The 20,887-nt window shown below is 42.0% G+C and overlaps 1 protein-coding gene across 1 annotated transcript in view; it reads right to left on the bottom strand.

Moving 5' to 3' along the window:
* Positions 1–1,090: 1,090 nt before the first annotated feature.
* Positions 1,091–20,887, bottom strand: part of LOC125446746 (semaphorin-7A) — a 39,577-nt gene continuing 19,780 nt past the window's right edge. Inside the window, exons 7-14 of the mRNA XM_059640167.1 lie at positions 15,908–16,029; positions 14,260–14,426; positions 13,113–13,221; positions 10,960–11,155; positions 6,271–6,386; positions 5,994–6,154; positions 4,445–4,500; positions 1,091–2,597 (exon numbers count right to left, since the gene is read on the bottom strand). Coding sequence (XP_059496150.1) covers positions 2,239–2,597; positions 4,445–4,500; positions 5,994–6,154; positions 6,271–6,386; positions 10,960–11,155; positions 13,113–13,221; positions 14,260–14,426; positions 15,908–16,029 — 1,286 coding nt within the window. The 3' untranslated portion in view covers positions 1,091–2,238. The remainder of the gene's footprint in view (positions 2,598–4,444; positions 4,501–5,993; positions 6,155–6,270; positions 6,387–10,959; positions 11,156–13,112; positions 13,222–14,259; positions 14,427–15,907; positions 16,030–20,887) is intronic.

The raw sequence follows: 20,887 nt of genomic DNA, 5'->3' as shown, positions 1-20,887 counted from the left end.
AGTTCAGTCATTTACAGGCTGGTATAATTTCTCAACCAACTCCAATTCCCTGTTTTCCCTCTCGAATTCTGTAATGAGTGAAACAGTTCTGTGTAGGTCATGCTTTCTGGTCACTCAGTGTGACAGAACTGTAAAAAAATCAAGCTTTTCATCTTGTATTTACCAGAACCATGATGAAAATGGCCAATTTCACAATCACAACAATTGCCCTGCCGTATAAATGTCTATAACGGTACAAAATAGAAATACTGTTCCTCTTTATCAGAGATAATGGGAACTGCAGATGCTGGAGATTCCAAGATAATAAAATGTGAGGCTGGATGAACACAGCAGGCCAAGCAGCATCTCAGGAGCACAAAAGCTGACGTTTCGGGCCTAGACCCTTCATCTGATGAAGGGTCTAGGCCCGAAACGTCAGCTTTTGTGCTCCTGAGATGCTGCTTGGCCTGCTGTGTTCATCCAGCCTCACATTTTATTACCCTGTTCCTCTTTATATTGCTATTGTTGCGAATTGTCCTGATCAGGTACCGGAAAAAAAACTGCAACAGAATGTGACTTATTTTCAGCAATAATCTGTTAGAAATGCTAAAACCCAGCAATCATTCAAATAAGTATGGAAATATCATCATACACATATTTTCTTGTTCTCAAATGCATATTTAAGAGTCATTCTTTCATGTTAGCATAGATTATTACATCACGTTATTTAAAATCAGTTCTTTTAAAGAAGTATTGAATTTTTCCAAAGTTATACAGAAAGAGACATAAATTTGCAAATGAGGAACTGGATGAAGGTGCTCAGTATTTGGTGACAAAATACAGTTATAGAGTCATACTGCATGGAAACAGACCTTCAGGCCCAACCAGTTTACACTGACTATGTTCCAAAACCAAACTAGTCTCATCTGAGACTGGAGAAGTTTTGCTATCTTGAAGGCGCTGTGCAAATGCAAGTTGTTACTGTAAAATAAATCTAGCCCTGGGTTTCAAAATTGGCTTCCCTTACTGGAATTATATGCACTCAAAGTGAAAGACAACTCAAGACTCAGTATTGCTGCTGGTTCAGTAAAATAGAGTTGATGCAGTTAACTAGTTTAGCAACAACGGATTCCTTTATTAACTAGGGCACTGGTTAAAATGCCTGTGGCTGGTGTTCAGCCTTGTTATTTGTACTTGCAGCCTGGATACGTATGGCTTTATGCAGTAAAAAAATTGTCAAAATACAGCAATGAGCTAAATCGAACAAAGCTAGATGCATAAAGATGAAACAGGCATTCAAGAGAATGATGCTTCTTGTTCAGTTGCAATGGTTGAGAATCATCATTAGCAGTGAGTGGCCAATATTGGCTGCACAGCTCAAGAAGGCTCGGTTTAACCTCAAAAATCACAATCCATCTGTACAAACACTTGAGAATCTCTGCTGAAAAAGCTTAAAACTGCACAGTGTCACTCTGTCCCATAGGTTTGTGCTCTGATTACTCTATCAAAACAAAGTCACAAAACCAGAAGCAGATCACATTGCACAAGCCTAATCAGGCTTCACGGGGTCACTTGTGGTTTCATTTCCAGTTACACAAGACACTTAACAATCACTCTGTAACAGCATTTCTCACACTAAACAGTATGTGGAATGTTTCACGGACTGGGCCAGCATTTATCGTCCATCCCTAATTGCCCCTAAGAAGGTGGTAGTGACCTGCCGTCTCAACCTGCTGCGGTCTGTGTTGTGCAGGTACGCCCAGTCTGGTCAGGACGATAATCCAGCAACAATGGTGGAGAGATATCATTCCAAATGTCCTCCCAATCTTCAGCGTCTGACCTATTAGCATAACTGTCTATAACTTCCTCTCTCTATTGTTGGTTCAGCATCCATTCTCAACATATCGATCCACCAGTGAAATGGAGTTCCAATCACACAAAGAAATGAAGATCTGGAACAAATATGCCCTATAAAGAGCAGAGCTGTAAAATCTGTAAATGGTTGTAAAGTTAATCTTTGAAAGAACTTAATGTTCTGTTCAGAGGAGGCTCTAAAGGCTAAATTGCAATTCCCAAGCAGATAATGGAGTTCATTTTACCTTCCTTTGGCGTGTCACTTGGCTGTTGAGGTAGAGCTATTGAGAATATTTCAGTGCATTTACCCTAAATACATTGCAGCAGCAATCCAAACTCAAAGCACAGACAAGTTGTTTCCAATCTCTGCTACAAGAGGACAAGAGAGAGAATCACTGCTCAAATTCAGTGCAAGAAGAGAGCTGCAACTATCATGAAAACAGAGTAGACAGCAATACTGTATCTGGTTAAATACATCGAAGATCCACTGTCCTTAATCAAATATGATGTATGAACCTGTTCACGTCCTCCCTCACTTGAAACACATCGGTATGAGCTACCTCCATATTCTGCAAGGTTGCTTATGAAGTAAAGGCATTCATCTTCATTCAGTGAGCAGTCCTGTGTCTGGCCCTGCACCCTCCATGAGTAATGTGCATGATGGGATTGCTTTGGGCATGAAAGGTATACTGAGCCACTTCCCTCCAGGACGAGAGCGGGATTTGCATCTTGACTGTCTCTCTCTGAGGAATGGTAAAATGCAACTAGGAATAAAAGAAATCAAAACCGTTAGTACTCAATCTTATAAAAGCTGCCTTAAAATGTTTCCAGTGTGAGAACAGTTGAGATCCGACACTTCAGGTTTCAATTATTTCTTGCCTTTGTTTCAGTTCAGACAGCTCAAAGAGCCATAAACATTCAGATCACCAAAGGATCTTCCCCCTCTATCCTTGCCAGCTCTAAATTCTTTGACAGAACTATCCAAACTGTTTGCATTGCCCTATACTGTCTGGACTCAGACTGTTCTTCACCTTCAAACTGTTCTGCACTGACATTTGGAGGGAACTTGCAGAAAGTGGTGTTTCCATGTGTCTATTCTCTTGCCCTTCTTGGCGGCGGAACTCATGTGTTTGGAAGGTGCTGTCTAAGGACTCTTGGTGAGTTGCCGCAGTGCATCTTATAGATGGTACACACTGCTGCCCCTGTGTGTCAGTGATCTACCAGTTACTGATCAAACCATCGAGCTGACTGCATTGTCCTGATTCTGCGCAGAATATTCCAATCCCAATACCAAGAGATTCCCACTCCCATTTGGGATCAACCCCAATCAGCCTAGCTCCAGTTTGTGGCTGCTAATTCCCACAATTTTAGCCAGTCCAACACTACCCCCCTCCCACCTGCTCCACCTCCCATAGCCTCGCTGGTCTATGGGAGACAAAGAATGTATTTTTTTTCTTTATTCATTCATTCAGAGCAGCATCTCTGGCTAGGCAGAAATTATTACCTGTCCCTAATTGCCCAGAGGGCTGTTGAGAGCCAGCCACATTGCTGTGGGTCTGGAGTCACATGTAGGCCAGACCAGGTAAGGATGGCAGTTTCCTTCACTAAAGGACATTAGTGAACCAGATGGGTTTTTCGAACAACTGACAATGGATTCATGGTCATCATTAGGCTCTTAATTCCAGATATTTAGTAAATTCAAATTCCACTATCTGCCATGGCAGGATTAGAACCCAGTCTCCAGACCGTTATCTGGGTCTCTGGACTAACAGTCCAGCATTAATTATGCTGCTTAATGACTGCTCAGGCCCTGCACAAAAGCCCACCTCCAGTTAAAATTCTCTCCAAATTAGTGGTCATTTTCACATATTTTGCTGGTGGGATCCTACGTGATTGGGTGGAAGTTTAATTTGTCACCTTTCCCGAATTTTACTCTCCATTAAGGGCACTGAAGGAGCAGAGCTCAACGTGACCTCAGGGGCTCTTTCAGGGAGAGATTCAGTCAAATTACTTTCCACTCCCCTTCACCCCCAGGAACACGCGAATTCTCAATGTGCAAAACATGAGTAATGTGGACAGTTAATGGTATGTGGGATTCTTTACAAAAGGTCAGCGATTGAAACAAAGGTTGTTGCAGAACAGAAAATGAAAAAATTCTGGAAACCACAGGGGTCCGGCAGCATCCATTGAGAGAGAGGGCAAGCTGACATTGAACCTCAATGACTCTTCACCGTTGCAGAACAGTTTGAAGCCGAGGAACATTCTGAGCCCACTGCACTGTGCAGGGTATTGGGAGAAGGTAAATATTTAAAAAGGGCAGGAAGTTGGGTGCCATTTCATAACTTTGAAACAAATTGGACAGTTTGGAATGCTAAAATGAGAAGTGAGTACAATGGTCTTTTGGAAGTTGTTTTAGTTTCAGTCAGAAATATTTATGATTATTTTGTCTCTGTAGTTGAGCTGCTCAGAGAAATCATCCACTCACTGTATCAAGTGACCTTCGTAACTGCTGTGCTGTTGTAATATATAACTTTGAAATAAACTGAGCCCCTGACTCCATGGCTACAGCAATGAGTGAGAATCTCTGCACTGTCTCTCAGTGGAATCTCACCTCTTTCTGAAAGACATTTCTTGGGATCACCATTTTCAAGGTCTTGGGTAAGGTTTCTGTAAAGATAAATACAATGTTGAGATAAGTCTGGGTGCTGCAGTTTAGTGGCTCCAATTCTTCCCTCTGTGAGGTTAGTTACAGTACGGTAATGCTTTCACAGCAAATAGGATATGATCAATGGGGCACAGTTGGACTTCATTTCAAAAAGAATCAGTGCTTTCCTGATCACCTCTTACTTTCACATGCCTTGGTTTGTAAAATACTTTAGGGAGAAGGGAGATTCTGCTGTCCATGTCCTGATTCACACTGAGTCCTCTTCATTGATCATTCCACTTCCCAGTGGTCTCTACTGGCTTCCAATGCAATTTAAAGCACAGTCTGGCGCTGTTTAATAGGAATTGCACTGGACAGTACACTGGTAGCATGGGTGCTACCTTGTCTGTAACTTACAGAAATGGCAGCAGAGTGAAACACTCCTGTCAGAACTCCTCTGCCTCGATTGTTTTTTTTTCCACCTTTTTCCTTTTATTTTCTTCTCTCTCCTCAACACCAGAGGTGAATATTGTTGAGGCAGGTACCAGCAGCAAGTCCCCAGGGCAGCAAACCCTGCAGCAGCACATGGACCGCAAGCCCCAGAGCAGAGCAGGGAACGGCCCAGGAGCAGCACATAGGGAAGCAGCCCTGGAGCATTGTGCAGGCAGCATGTCCCAGGAGCCAGCAGTGGGAGCAAGACCAGGCAGCCTGAGGTGAGCAGGAGCAGGCAGTCCGAGGCCATGAGACTGAGGGCAGGGAGCTTGAGGTTGCAGTGAGAGCGAAGTCAAGCCTTGTAAGGATTGCAAGCCCAGGATTGTGACGTTCAACTATTAAATGTGCTTCTTTGCTTTACTTCTTAACGCTTACTTTATTTTTCTGTTTTGTACTAAGATTCTGTACCTAGGTACTATGTACCTAAGATGGTGCAGTAAATGGCAGCTTGTAAACTTTTCACTGTATTGATGCAAGTGAGTATAAAACAATAAAATCCAGCTCTAAAGCTACTGGGGAATTGGCATTCTCTTGCGCATTGCAAACTATACGTAATGGATTTTGTACTGGGCACTATTGTGACAACTGTACTGGGCATTGTAACGGCCATTTACGGGCAACCTCAGGATGTCAAAGCAATTTGCAGCCAGTGAAGAGCTCTTGAAAGTGTCATCATTTTCCTAATGTAGGAAACGTAGAAGCTCCCACAAGCAACAGTGCAGCGTTCAGGCGATAAGCTACGTTCAGTGATTTTGTCTGAGTACATATTGGCAATGAGAGAGCCCTACACCCTACACATCATTGAAATAATGTCACAGGATCTTCTGCATCCGGCTTAGGCAGCAGGATGGGCAGAAAGGAGTTCAGTTTAAGGTCTCACCACAATGGAGTAACCTTGAGAGTGTGAGGTGTACTGCCTCAAGACTGCACTGGACCCTCAGCCTCAATTGGAGAACAGCGGGTGAGGCTTTGGAAAAATTACGAGGAGGGATTTGAAATACGGAAAACGGTTCTCCAGACGTACCCAGAGTGAGGTTTGATGGGGACACAATTTTTCTCTTTGGCATTCCAAGCACAGTAGGGGTCTCTGGCCATGACGCAGCTCTCACAGCTATTATTATATTTTTCACACTGCACCAGTGGGAACCGGACCATCTCTTTAGCAGTGGTAACATACAGAAGTTTCTAGAAAGACAAGTAAAAATGTTAATTTCACTGCCCTTTCTTCTTAAAATAGAAAAGAAATTCTTACTATCTTTCACCTTCAGGTTAGGTGGATGACCCCCAACCTTTACACTTACAGCTTCAGAGTCCAGGGACATTGATGAAATTGGTCCTGGCTCCTTTAGAATTGTAAGTTCCGAAATGATGAAGATTGATTGTCTGATTTCCAGAACTTTCTGGATTTTACCATCTCCTGTGGGGAGAAAAGTGAGACTCAAGGTTTCAACAGTGTCAAAACATGGTGAATTCACAATCCTTATTATTGAATATCTGGTGGCAGAAATCTCTGGAAGGGTCAAAAGCCCCAACATGACAAACTGGGCCTTCAATATTCATGAAATTTAAGATGAAGAAATGAGTCACAATTTCTCAATGGAACCAATGGCAATTGTTTCCATGGAATAGTTTAGATGAGGAAGTCACAAAGATTGACAAAAACATCAGGGGAAATCCCATCTTCTTCTTCCAAAAACTGCCATGGTGTCTTTAACTCATCCTGGGTGACGTGGGCCTTGGTTTTACCTCTCCACAAATACCATCATGTCCAATTTCACATTAGACACACAACAGAAGTTTAATCCAGCTTCCATTTACTGAAAACTATAAACAAAATGTGAGGCCATTCATCCTATGAAGCTCATTATGTCACTTAATTGGATTTGGGGTTAGTTTGTATCAGAAAAGAATTGCTTTCTCTTGATATTTAATCAAATTCACATTCACACAAGGCCGGAAAGCAAATTCCTGTCAAATCCTGATACATTCTGGGCATTATTCTATTGGGTATCAGGTTGTGCTTACATGTAACTTCCTCCAGTGTTTAGTCTCAATTTGCTAGGGAATGTGCCACTGAGATGCAAAATTATTAGCATGTCACTTTGAGGAAATCAATAATGTCCTTCAGGAAATAGCCACCTGACAGAGAGCTGAACAGAGAATAGAATCCAAGTTGACTTTTGGGGTGAATTTAACATCCCTGAAGCAATAGTGAATTCACTGTAACAATCTACACATTGGCTGACTGAAGTCACTGGAATAGAAAAACTTAATAAAATTATATCTGATAGCCAATACTGCCAGATTTTGAAAGAGGAATACTCCAGATAGTTCTGGACATTTTACTCTCTCAATCAACAACTATGACAATCTGGTCATTCATCTCATTGATGACAGTTGGAACTTGGCATACAAACTGATTGCAGTCATTGCCTAATTAACCACAGTTTCACTTCAGAACAGGTCAACTCTGGGAAAGGGTTTAGGACATCATGAGGATGGGAAAGGTGCTACATAAATGCAAGTCCTTTACTTGTTCATCCTAGCATACTGCTACACAATCAGCTATCTGACAGATTGACTCCCATTTTGGGGGGATGTGGTTTTGGCTCTTTCAAAGTTTCCAGGAATTCTACCGCAAACATCAAGATACTAGCAGCGAGCCCAACGTGACAACCATTGAACTGGACCAGTCAATCGAGAGATCCATGGTGGAGCAATCAAAGGATGAGTCGAGTTAGACCCCTCAGAGGGCCATTGCCATAGGTTCAATATGTATAGTCAAGGCATCAGGAAATGTGAGCGCCAGATTCATCAGCCACACAAAGTATCAAAAAACGTCACCTAAGCACAATGCACCACCATCCATGCTCAAGACCAATTACAACGTTGTGATCAAACCAGCAAAGGAGCAGCCATCATCATACAGAATAGAAGTTTACTGCAAAGAAGTGGACCGACAACTGAACAACAAAAACTGTACAGACAATTACCTGTCGATCTGACCAGAGAACAGACCCATGAACCCAACAGATTGATCGTGACTTTTGATCCAGTCCTTCAGAGCACCCCACACACTCTCATCCCACATACCTCTTGCATGGGAGACTTCTACTGTCTTCTGAGGATTCAGAAAGTCAACACAGCTGGACGTCCCTTGTATCAGGCAATGGGACCCTGTGTGATAATCTCTCTGGCTATGTCAAGGGCATCTTGAAACCCATTGTACAATGAATCCCCAGCTTCTGTCGCAGCACTGCAGATTTCCTACAGAAACTCAGCATCCATGGACCAGTCGAAGCTAAGCTGGCAACACAGCAAAAGTATCAGTACTCAATACCAACAGCTGCCAATTTCCATCCATCATCCTACAACTCATCTGCTTCATTCTCAACCACAATGTTTTCACCTTCGACAACACTTTTTCATTCAGACACTTGGAACAGCCAAGGGGACCAAATTTGCACCCCAATATTCCAACATTTCCAAACAAGTTCTAGCAAGACTTCAGTGCTGCCCAACCAATGCTATATACCAGTTACATTGATGACATTTTCTTCCTTTGGCGAATAATCATTGAAACAACCACATAGTGATATCAACAATTACATCCCACCATCAGATTTACCACGGACTACTCTTTAGAATCAATTTCAGTCTTAGACACATGCATTTCAATCAAGGATGGACACCTCAACACCTCACTCCACAGCAAGCATACAATAACCTCATGATGCTGCACTTCTACCCTAATCTTTTTTAAAAAGCCACGCTCTACAGACAAGCCCTATGCGAAAAACAGGATCTGTTCAGATAAGGAGAGCTATGATGGACATCTGAAGGTGTTGAAGGATGCCCTCGTAAGAACGGGATATGACGGTCAACTCATCGATCGACAGTTCCGCAGTGCCACTGTGAAAATCTGTAATGGCCTGTTTGGAAGACAGACATGGATACAACCAATAGGGTACCCTTCGTCAACCAGTACTTCCCCGGAATGGAGAGACTATGTCATGCTCTTCGCAGCCTTCAATATTTATCGATGACGATGAACACCTTGCTACAATGTTCCTTACACCTCCACTTCTCGCCTTCAAACAACCACCAAACCTTAAACAGACCATTGTTCACAGCAAACTGCCCAGCCTTCGGGACAAAATCAACCACAACACCACACAACCCTGCGAAGGCAACCTCTGCAAAGACATATCAAGATCATCAACGTGGATACCACCATCATGTTTGGGAACGCCACCCACTCATGTGACTCAGGCAATGTTTTCTATCTCATACATTGGAGAAGCCATACAGATGGTACGACAGTGGATGAATAGATACCATGCAATAATCACCAGACAGGAATGTTCCCTCCCAGTGGGGGAGCACTTCAGCAGTCAAGGGCATTCAGCCTCCGATCTTCTGTTAAGCATCCTCCAAAGTGGACTTTGAGATACACAACAATGCAAAGTTGCTGAAAAGAGTCAAGTTCAGTACCCATGAAGATGGCATCAACCTTAATCTTGGATTAATATCCTGTTATAGGTGACCCCACCACACTATATACTCGCACAAACACACACACACACACACACACACATATATATAAATCTTTGGGGTGAATTATTGCATCCGAGATATTTGTGTATTTGTAGATATGTTCTATTTTGTTAAAAGAAAACAGCCTGGCGCCAGGTTAAAACACTGACAGATTCTAAGCAAGGCCACACACCTAAAATGTCTGACTGAGATGTCACCTCTTGTATACACTGATAAATCCTTTATCTCAGGCAATGACTTGAAAAAAATTCTGGGATTTGCATTTTAATCAGTAGAAATCTGCGTCGCCTTTCTAAGTGATTATGGATTCAACAGGAGGCAGTCAGCGAGGCATTTCTAGGGTTGTTACCTTTCTGCTTATAAGTTTTTGGTTGTATACCACCTCTTCCACCTGATGAAGGAGCAGATCTACAAAAGCTAGTGTTTTGAAATAAATCTGTTGGACTATAACCTGGTATTGTGTGATTTCCAAAAGAACCATCAGAGATTAAGATTAGACCATTCAGCTCATCAGGTCTGCTCTGCACAAGGTTTACTTTTCTTTCAAGGGATGTGATGCTCACTGACAAGTCAGCTTTGCTGCCTATCCTGATCTGACCTTGCTCAGCCATTGCAGAGACTGACCATGGAAGGCCCATACAAGCCATACAAGGTAAGGATGGTAGATTTACTTCCCTAAAGCTACAACTGATGGTAGCTTCATGGGCACCATTACTGAGCCGTATATTCCAGATTTATTAAATGTGGGATTTGATTTCTTGACTCCAGAGCATTACTATCTGGATTACCAGTGACATCCAGTGGCATTACCACTTTGAGTGAATTATATGGAGACAAGGTGCAAGGAGCAAGTGAAAATGATAAGGAAAACTGTGAAGATAGTAGCACCACAAACAAAAAGCATTTTCACCAAAGCATCTTTCAGGAAACAAAGTAAAATAAGGAGATAATAAGGTATAGGCCTGAAACGTCAACCTTCCTGCTCCTAAGAAGCTGCTTGGCCTGCTGCGTTCATCCAGCTCTATACCTTATTATCTCAGATTCTCCAGCATCTGCAGTGCCCATTATCACTGGTAAAATAAGGAGACCCTGCTTCTGCACTGCTTTACTCACAGAAAGATTTGAAATTTTATCCCACTGTCAAAAACATCTATTTGAATAGATGATGGAAGTGGATTCAATGTCTTTTATTTGAAGAATAGAAAAATAATTGAAGATAGAGGTTCCCAGGCTACAAGGAAACAGGGAGAGAGCAAATTGGATGAAGGAGAGGGACAGAATGGCTTCTGTCTGTGCTGTGTAATACCTTGGGGTGTTCTATTATGTTTTAGCTTGGCACAAATGGGAATCAATATGTCGGATACCTAATCATTTACAAGTGGCAAAGTCAGGTATCTTCTCATCCAGACAAACTATTATGTTGCAAGACCTACCCATAGCCAGGAAAAGGACATGGAACACTATTCCATTGAAGCCAACAACAGAATCCACGACGATTTTCTTGAAAAGATCCTCATTCTGGATGATGAGGGGACTTTTTCCAATGGGATGGATTGGACTCTTCATTTCAGGATGGTGTTCCACTACACTCAGTACATTACGGTTCAGTTCTTGAGTATTAGTCCCACACTGCACAATGTGAAAAGAATAGAAGACTGTAAGTTAGCTAGTGACAAGATGCACTTTGGATTCCCTCTGCACTACATGGTCACCTTCCCAACATGAGGGACCAGAGACCCCCTCGCATTCAAAGATACTGAATCTAATCCTTCTCACGCTCTGACTCTAAGTTGAGGTGACCCCAGAGTGAAAGAGAGGGGATTGTGGGAGATGACAGAGTTCAGAGGGGCATGGGCAAAGCAACGAGTTATGAGTTTCAAAGGAGCCAAAATTTCTAATGAAATAATCTCCCATCATTCTACTGGAGACAGGATTGGAGTCAGAGCTGAATACAGGACTATCCCATCTCAGACTCTCCTTCATAGTCGCAAATGTATGTTGGAGCTTTTGGCCCCCATTGCACAGTACATGACCCATAGTTTAAGCATTCTTGCTCTAAGATGTCTGTTTTATGGCCAGCGACTCATTTGGATTGAATGGCCTGAAAATAAAATGTAGAAATGATAGTGAAAAGAATTGAAATCATGTCTAAAATGGTTTTCTGTAAAATAGTTTGTGAAAATAAGATGTAGAAAATAGCCAATTCAACCTATCAGAAAAGGGATAAGAAAACTGACATCTGGACACAGTCTCAATCAAAATTTAGAATAAAAGTTATCACAAAAGAATTGTATTTGATTGGATTTGATCAGTTTAGTCATGAGGAGATTGGATGGTATAGTGGTTCACACTGAACTTCACCCTCTGGAGTCAGTGAAGAAACAAAGTTTGAACAAATCAAACGTGTCACCCGTGATATTTGTCGAGGTCAATATTTGTACAGCACCAGCTAAGGGCAGGTTACATTAGTAAATTCTGCGATATCAGATTTTACTGAAAATTACTTCTCAATGTGAGGTATTTATGTTGTGTGTGTGCAAGAGACCAGTCTTTGATACAGACATTCTCAGCAGTTTTCTGTAGTCAGTTTAATTAGGGAATATTCTACTCAACTCCACCTTCAAAAGATATTAAAGGTACTATTTAGTCAACTGGACAAGTAGGTGCCATTAAACTGAGAATGCTCATCTCATATTTGAATGCCAGCCTTCTCATTATGAATTCTTATGTGAATTCAATTCTTGTCTTATTGCTACAAGAAAGATGTTCAGATTGAAAGGGGTCAGAGCAGATTTTACAGGACATTATTGGAATTGGAGGGTGTTTGAGCTATAGGGAGAGGCTGAATAGGCTGGAACCTTTGTCCCCTGAGTGTGTCGGAGGTTGAAGGTTGACCTTATAGATGTTTATAAAATCATGAGAAGTGTGGATAGGGTAAATAGCCAAACTGAAAATACCCATGATAGGTAGATAGACTAGAGAGCCTAAGTTTAAGGTGAAAGGAGGAAGATTTAAAAGGGACATGAGGGGCAGAGGGTGGTGCATGTGTGGAACGAGCTGCCAGAAGAAGTGGTGGAGCCTTGTACAATTACAAAATTTAAAAGGCATATAAACAGGAAGTGTTTAGAGGAATAAGGGCAAATGGGACTAGATCAGTTTAGGATATCTGATCAGCATGGACGAGTTGAACTGAAGGGTCTGTTTCTGTGCTGTATAGCGCTATGACTCTATAACTCAACTCTGCTGTTCAAATTGCTATAAATTTTATTTCTACATCATAAATTTTAGAGTAAAATCAAGTCATTATGTTTAACTAAGTACAAAATGATGACTTCAAAGTGAAAGTGAACTCCATTCACATGCCCTGGTCTAGTTATCCCTCACCCTCTGAAACTTTTTAATCTAAAAGATTACACACAGTCTTCACACTCCATGTGCAAAACCTATGACTGAATACCTCATTTAATAAGGCCATCAAACACCCAACTCTTCAATTCTCACATAATAGTTAATGCTGAAATATATCAGACAATTTCTGGATCTGGTAAAATCAATGTGCAAGTGATCAACAACAGCAATTTCTTACCTTCCCAGGTCTTGGAGCAGGAATAGCTTCAGTGAATCCTTCAAAAATGGAAGTACTGAACACATCATTAATGTCCTCCATGGAGTACATGCAGATTGCTGACCCGTTCCTAAAAAGAAGCAAGGTATTGTATGAACTGTTCAATGAGTAAACGAATTAAGGCAATTTGTACTGATTTTTTGTGCAAGATAAAAGAAGTGAAAACCCAAACCTTGGCTTTCTTAAAATAAAAACAAAATACCAGAGAAACTCAGCAGGTCTGGTAGCTGTTGTGGAGTGAAAACGTTTCAAGTCCAGTCTGGTACTTCTTTAGAAAAATCTTCAGGGTTTGGACGAAGAGTCTATTGTACTTGAAACTTTAACTGTTTCTCTCTCCACAAATGTTACCAGATCTGATGAGTTTTTCCCCTAATTTCTATTGTCACTTAGATTCCCAACATCTGCAGTATTTTGCTTAAAAGATTCTTGCTACTTTGAGATAAAATGTTCCCCATCCAAATGTAAGATTTTTAAAATGGTGTTTTAAGTTTTGAACTTCTCATTACAGAAGCTGAATTTGATTTGAGACCAGCATTGGAATCTGATGAAAATCAAAGACAGATCGTTGGATAGTGGAACCCAGTCTGATACATTATTCTGATAACCTCTCTCAGTGTTGGGTGCATACACTGGCCTTCACAAACAAATGTAACCCTCATCCTGTCTCTCTCTGCCCACATTACAGCATTAATCCTGAGGTGGCTACACAGAAAGAGTTGAGCTTCTATCACGCTGTCTTTCCCCATTCTCAGATGTTTCTGACACATCTTTTTCAAAGAGACCATATCCCTTTAACTGTGTGATGAGGCCCACAGGGCATTACCTGGAATGAGCTGATGGATGGAGCAATCTTCAACTGGGTTAACCTCACATCACTGACATACATTCCACCTTGAGTGGCCTCTTACTCAACTGGGTTCTAAAGACATTTTGTCCGACAAGAGGGTTTTGTAATTTTTGTTCATGGTCATTGACCTGGTTGCTTCGGAAAAGTGAGGCAGTTATTAATATCCTGGCAGAATGAAGGCGCGTGTCCGTGTATGTGTGTAAGGACAATCGGAATAGAATTAATAACAGAGCACATTGGGTTTTTTTCTTGGCAACTTACCAGTTACTCTTAAAAATTGCATAAATTCGGTCTTTGCTCTGAGTAACAAAGACGTCTTGAATCCTGTTGAAATGGACGCTTTCAGATGGAATGTTACACAGTAAGCGAGCCTTCAGAAAGGTTGCCCACTTACTTTGCAGGTGGAATCGCGGGCCACCTCTGTCATCCTGTGGAGGAAAGAGATCAGAGCCTGAAGTATTCTTTCACATGCACAGCAAACCCAGAATGAGAGCTGGAGTAGATTTATAATCTACCAATATTTATAATCTACCACAGAGTGAACAGAATGTATGGTCCCAATGGCCGAGCTCTGAGATAACCGGCATGATACGGGCTGTTTCGAGCATCTTGTCACCTGTGGGTTAAAGGAGGGAATATTAATTGGATTTCCTGCTCAGAATCAGATTGAGACTTGGATTGGAATGGAAGAAGGTCAGCTCAACGTTATCACTTTGTCGCTACAAGTACTGGTTTTCAAAACTGACAGAATTCTAGAGTGCAGAGGGATCTGGGTGTCCTGGTCCATGAATCACAAAACTGTTAATCTGCAGATGCAGCAAATGATTAAGGTAGAAAATAGACTGTTGGCCTTTTTTGGAAAAGGAATGGCATAAAATAGGAGAGACAAGTTATTGCAGCCATCCAGCCCTTGGGGAGACCGTTTCTGGACTACTGTATACAACTTTGGTGTCTTTATTTGAATAATTATAGATTTGCTTGAGAAGCAGTTCAAAGAAGGTTCACTCAACTCATTCATGGGCTGAAGGGCTTATTTTATGAAGAAATGTTCAGCATAATGGGCCTCCAGCCACTGGGTTTGAGAACAATGAGAGTCGATATTATAGGAAAATATAAGATCCTGAGGGAATTTTTTCAGGTGGAATCAAGGAAGATGTTTCCTCTTGTGGGGGAGACAATTACAAGAGGACACCGTTTAAGAATAAGAGGTTTTCCATTAAAGATGGAGATGTGGAGATATCAAACAGATTCCATTCTGGGGGCTTCTCTTCTCGAGAAGATCATGGAGTGTGCAGGTCATTGAATTTATTCAAGGCCGTGTTAAGATAATTTTGTTTATTGCTTAATGAATTGGTTTGATGGCTGATAGACAAGGCAGTCAAGGGTCATGGGGACAGACAAGAACAATAGACAAAACAACAGACAGATCAGCCATGACCTTATTGAATAGAAGCATGATTGAAGGGCTGAAGGATCTACACCTGCTTCCACATTGCTACGGCAACTGCCCTAGGATTTAGCCAAGATGGTTTCACTCCAAAGCAGGTAGATTGAGACACATTGGGGAATGATCGTTAAATGTATTTATACATGACATTGCGATAAATAAAGTGGATCATCCACTTGCTGCAAACGTGGTGAAATGGAGGAGTTTTCCCTTATAAGTTCCAATCCGAAACTTCAGTAATCCATCAGGTCAGGAAGGTGAACACTTTGCCCATTATTGGGATGGGACAGTCCAACAGGACTCTAAAGGGGCTCCGTAGAACACTGATAACAGCCAGGAACTATGCTGAACACCTGTCTCTCATGTAAATGTAACAACAAGTTGTAGGGGAGATTAGAATCTACACATGAAACACCCAGCGTAAAATAAAAACCAGTCACTCCATCTGTTGGACTCACCCACCTTACACACACAAGCAATCCGTGATATCCAGGGGTCAATGTCCAGGTTTTCTACCAAATTCCTTTCCTGGAAGAACATCAAAACACGGTCGCCCGTTGGTGACATTCCCACAAAACTGGGATCTAAACAGCGGGGAGAAGGGAGGAACCTGGATTACGGATTAATATCACAATATGAACAGTCAAGGGCACAGCCTGGAACAGTTCAAGGGGAATACATCTTAAATTGGGAACTCGAGACATGAGAAACTAAAGATGACTGGAGTCTGCGTTGAGAGGTTCTAAAAGAAAGGCTTGCATTTCTGTAGCACCATTTGTCACCTCAGAAAGCACCTTATAGCCATTAACAGAAGTTGCTGCAAAAGTTCAGCAGGTCTGGCAGCATCTCTGGAGCAAAAAAATCAGACATTTTGGGTCTGGTGACCCTTCCTCAGAACAGGACCTGAAACGTTAACTCTGAATTTTTCCTCACAGATTCTGCCAGACTGCTTAGCTTTTCCAGCAAATTCTGTTTTTGTTCCTGATTTACAGCATCAGCAGTTCTCTCAGTGTTTACCTCATGGCCACTGTTAGAAGTTTGATGACTGTTGTAATATTGGAGACACAATAGACAATTCAGTCAGCATGAGCACCCACACATGGCAAAGGGATAAACGGTCAAATTGTGTTTTGTGATGTTGATGGAGAGATAAATATTCACCAAGACATAGGGGAGAAACAACATGTCATGTGTCATTTACATCCATTATCATTTGAGAAAGTGTTTATTAAAATCTGGGTAGGGCCAAAAATTCAATTTCGTTTCAAGTAGATGAAGTTTGATATATAAAACTATACGTACAATTTATAGTCTAGCATCCAATTATAACACAGGATGACAATGGGTTCAAAATCAAACTGTGGTCAAACACCCCACAGAGCACTGCAAATGGTGAATGCAGTCAAGATGGTTCCTAAGGATTTCTGAGCAGCACCGTCCCAAACACAACATTAGTAAGCCGGATGAGATTTTCGCAATAATCGACAATAAATTCATGGTCATCATTAGATTCTGAATTCCAGTTATTTTATTGAATTCAAATTCCACCATCTGCTGCGGTGGCATTTGAACTGGGTCCCTGGAACGTTATCTGGGTCTCTGGATTAACAGTCCAGAAATAATACCATGAGGCCATTGCTTTCCTCGTCCTAACTGCATGGAGATTGCTGATAGCAGACCCCTTGCTGCATGGGGCCTTTATTCTGATGCTTGTAAATGTCTGTGCGACCAGCAGCCTGAAGGAAGCAAGCTTCAGCTTCAACCATTTCTGACCAACATCAAGTCAACTCCTCTGTCTCTCCCTCCCAGACTAAAACCAGCTCTGACCTGTGATCTGCTCCTCAGTGGATCTTGTTCTGATTAAGGTGACTTCTCAAAAATCTCACCTGTTTTCATAATGTTATTATCACAGACCAGATCACCAATATTATGTTGTTATTCCAGGCAAAATCATAACATTATGTCGTGGTCTCTTTACGGGTCAATTACCTTTATTTAGTGACCAGAGAAAATCATCATTCTTTACATAGACTCGTAACATTCTTAGCATCTAACATTCCTAATGTGTAGTCTGCCCCTGTCTCTGTCTCCAATTTAGTCTGATGCTGGAACTGCTTTTCAGTGACTCCTGAACTCTTCTGAATGATGAGTTCGCCCTGTCTCTATCATATGGAAGAATATAATGGTGCCGTCCACCTATTCTGGAACTGGTGTGTTCCGGATATTACACTTCACAGAGAAGTAACGATCAGGCGTTTGGGAAAGGGGTTTCATCACACGAGGCACAAATAAATGTTTCATGCACTGAAACATCTTGTGGTGAAATGTAGCAATCTCACAAAGTACAAACGGATACAAACAAGTTGAAGACGTCAGCCAAAAGTTGGCACTTTTGACAGTACAGTGCTCTCAGTAATGCACTATAGTGCCAGCCTAGACTGTATGCTCAAATCTGAGGAGTGAGGGTGGGGGTGTTGCAGTGACTTGTATAGTGAAAAGCAGGGAGTCCTGTTTACATTCCATACAATTTAAATGTTTCAAACTCCCCCTTTATATCTGCATTATTTAACACTTCCCATATTCTTGTGATGACGTTTAACACTTTTTCCCTGATGAGTCTGTGCTAATCCACCCTGGCCAAATTGGTGCAATTACTAAGTGTTCACTGTGACTTTCTGTCACATCCAAAATGAAAATCATTGCACAAGATTTCCTGTGGGAAACTGTCTTGTGTCTATCCCTCCGGCCCACATTGCTAAGACACTGGTATCAGCATCACATTACTTGAGGTTTTTGACTATGGGTCTTTTTGCGATTGAATTAGTTCACAGTTTGCAACACAGGAAAGCCAAAAATGTACTTCTCAGTACAAGTGACTCACTGCTTCCTCATTTTACATACGAGCGAGGTTCAGTTGTTGTCCCTCATTGCAGATTGATGTCTTTATTTGTTATTTTGTTGGGTTCCTCAAAAAAATATGATGTTGCGTCAATCACTGTATAGCACATAAAGCTGACACACATAATTGTGGCTCAATGTTTATCCACAAAAATGCCAACATTGGTTATTAATAATTGGTCAACAAGACAGCATTGATTCTTAGCCTTCCGGTTCCAAAATGTAAAACATATTCTCAGGATTCCCTTAGTATCACAAGCTGAACAATCACTGTGGAGCCTCTAGAATAACTGTGCAAATTTAGCTTCTGAAGAAGGGCCTAAGTCTGAAACGTCAGCTTTCCTGCTCTTCTGATGCTGCGTGGCCTGCTGTGTTCATCCAGCTCTATACCTTGTTATCTAACATTGATTCTTATCTGCTTCACTCCTCTACTAGCATTAGAATTCAAATTCCCCTCTGCTCTGGACACTTTCCCATCCATTCCACTTTTTCCTCCCCCTTTACTTTTTCTACAGCATAAAACCCCCATCACTTTTCCAGGCCCTTTCAATTCCGAAGAGAAATCATACCACACTCAAAATGTTAAGTCTGTTTTTCTCACTGCAGATGCTGCAAAACCTGTTGAGTTTTACCAACACTTCCTGTTGTTATTGTGGCCAATAAATCAGTCATAAGTAGAATGGGAAAGTGTCTGCTTGGTTGCTCTGGTCAGTGCCCTGGTAAAGGTTCACCATTGTAGAGGGGTCTGTAACCAGAGAAGGAGGGTGTCATCATGCGGCATGCAAATCAGGGACGCCCACCTGTCACTCTTGGCCTTCCCAGATCGCCCAAAGAAGTCTGACAGTGCCTGGTCCAATCCTATGCAAGGATAAGAAATTAACCTTAAGACCCTTCCCTCCATGTGTTATGAGCGTGCTGCCTGCTTTAGACATGCATCAGGGATGGCACAAAAATGGTCTCACCTCCTTTCCGTTTGGACATTGGTCAGGACATTGGAGCCTCAAACTGGGCCTCATCAAGTCTAAGTTTATGCTGTCAAAGCGGAATAATGAGGTCACCTGGCATCTAGCCTGTTTCAGTCCCATCAGGATTTTATATGTTTCTATGAGGTCCCCTATCATTCTTCTAAATTGTAGTGAATATTAGCCAAGTCAATCCAGTATCTCTTTGTATACCAGTCCTGCCACCCCAGGAAACAGTCCAGTGAACGTTCGCTGGATTCACTCTTCTTTTTGTATTCATTCATAGGATGAGACCGTCACTGGCTAGGCCAGCATTTATTGCCCAGAGAGCCGTTAAGAGTCAACCACATTGCCGCAGGTCTGGAGTCACACGTAGGCCAGGCCAGGTAAGGATAGCAGTTTCCATCCCTAAAGGGTATTAGTGAACCAGATGGGTTTTTCCGACAATTGACAATGAATTGGTCATCATTAGATTCTTTATCCCAGATATTTTTTGAATTCAAATTCCACCAACAGCCATGGCGGGATTCAAACCTGGGTCCCCAGAACGTTATCTGGGTCTCTGGATTAACAATAATACCACGAGGCCATCGCCTCCCCCACACTCAATAGCAAGCATGTTCTTCCTCAGACCAGCAGACCAAAACTGCATACAATACCCAAGGTGCGGCCTCACCAAGGCCCTGTATAACTGCACCAAGACATCCCTACTCCTATCCTCTATGAAGGCCAGATGGCATTAGCTTTCCTCACTGCACGCCAACCTTCAGCAACTGTTTCGCAATAACACAGAGTTTTTGTCAAATCTCACCTTTTCCTTTCATTCAGATAATAATCTACATGCCTATGTTTGCCACTAAAGTGGATCTCCTCATATTTATCCATATTGTATTGCATTTGCCAAGTATGTGCCCACTCAACCAGCCTGTCCAAGTCACTCTGCAGCCTCTTTCCATCCACCTCACAGCATACACTGCCAGCTAGTTTAGTGTTGTCTGCACTTTTGAGGATATTGCATTCACTTCCTTCATCCAAATTGTTAATGTACATTGTGAACAGCTGGGATCCCAGCATTGAATCCTGTGGTACCCCACTAGACACTGTCCGTTACTCTTAAAAGGGCACATTTATTCCAATAGACAACAGACAATAGGTGCTGGAGTAGGCCATTCGGCCCCTCGAGCCAGCACCACCATTCATGGCTGATCATCCACAATCAGTATCCTGTTCCTGCCTTATCCTCATAACCCTTGATTCCACCACCTTTAAGAGCTCTATCCATCTCTTTCTTGAAAGTATCCAGAGAGTTGGCGTCCACTGCTTTCTAGGGCAGAGCATTCCATATATCCACCACTCTCTGGGTGAAGAAGTTTTTCCTCAACTCTGTTCTAAATGGCCTACCCCTTATTTTTAAACTGTGTCCTCTGGTTCTGGACTCACCCATCAGCGGAAACATGCTTCCTGCCTCCACAGTGTCCAATCCCTTAATAATCTTATACGTCTCAATCAGATCCCTTCTCATCCTTCTAAACTCAAGTGTATACTAGCCCAGTCGCTCCAATCTTTCAACATGTGATAGTCC

The sequence above is a fragment of the Stegostoma tigrinum genome, chromosome 36 (genome assembly GCF_030684315.1).
Source record: "Stegostoma tigrinum isolate sSteTig4 chromosome 36, sSteTig4.hap1, whole genome shotgun sequence".
Classification (NCBI taxonomy): Eukaryota; Metazoa; Chordata; class Chondrichthyes; order Orectolobiformes; family Stegostomatidae; genus Stegostoma; species Stegostoma tigrinum.
Note: the sequence above shows the minus strand (reverse complement) of the source record. Positions and strands in the feature narration are given on the sequence as shown.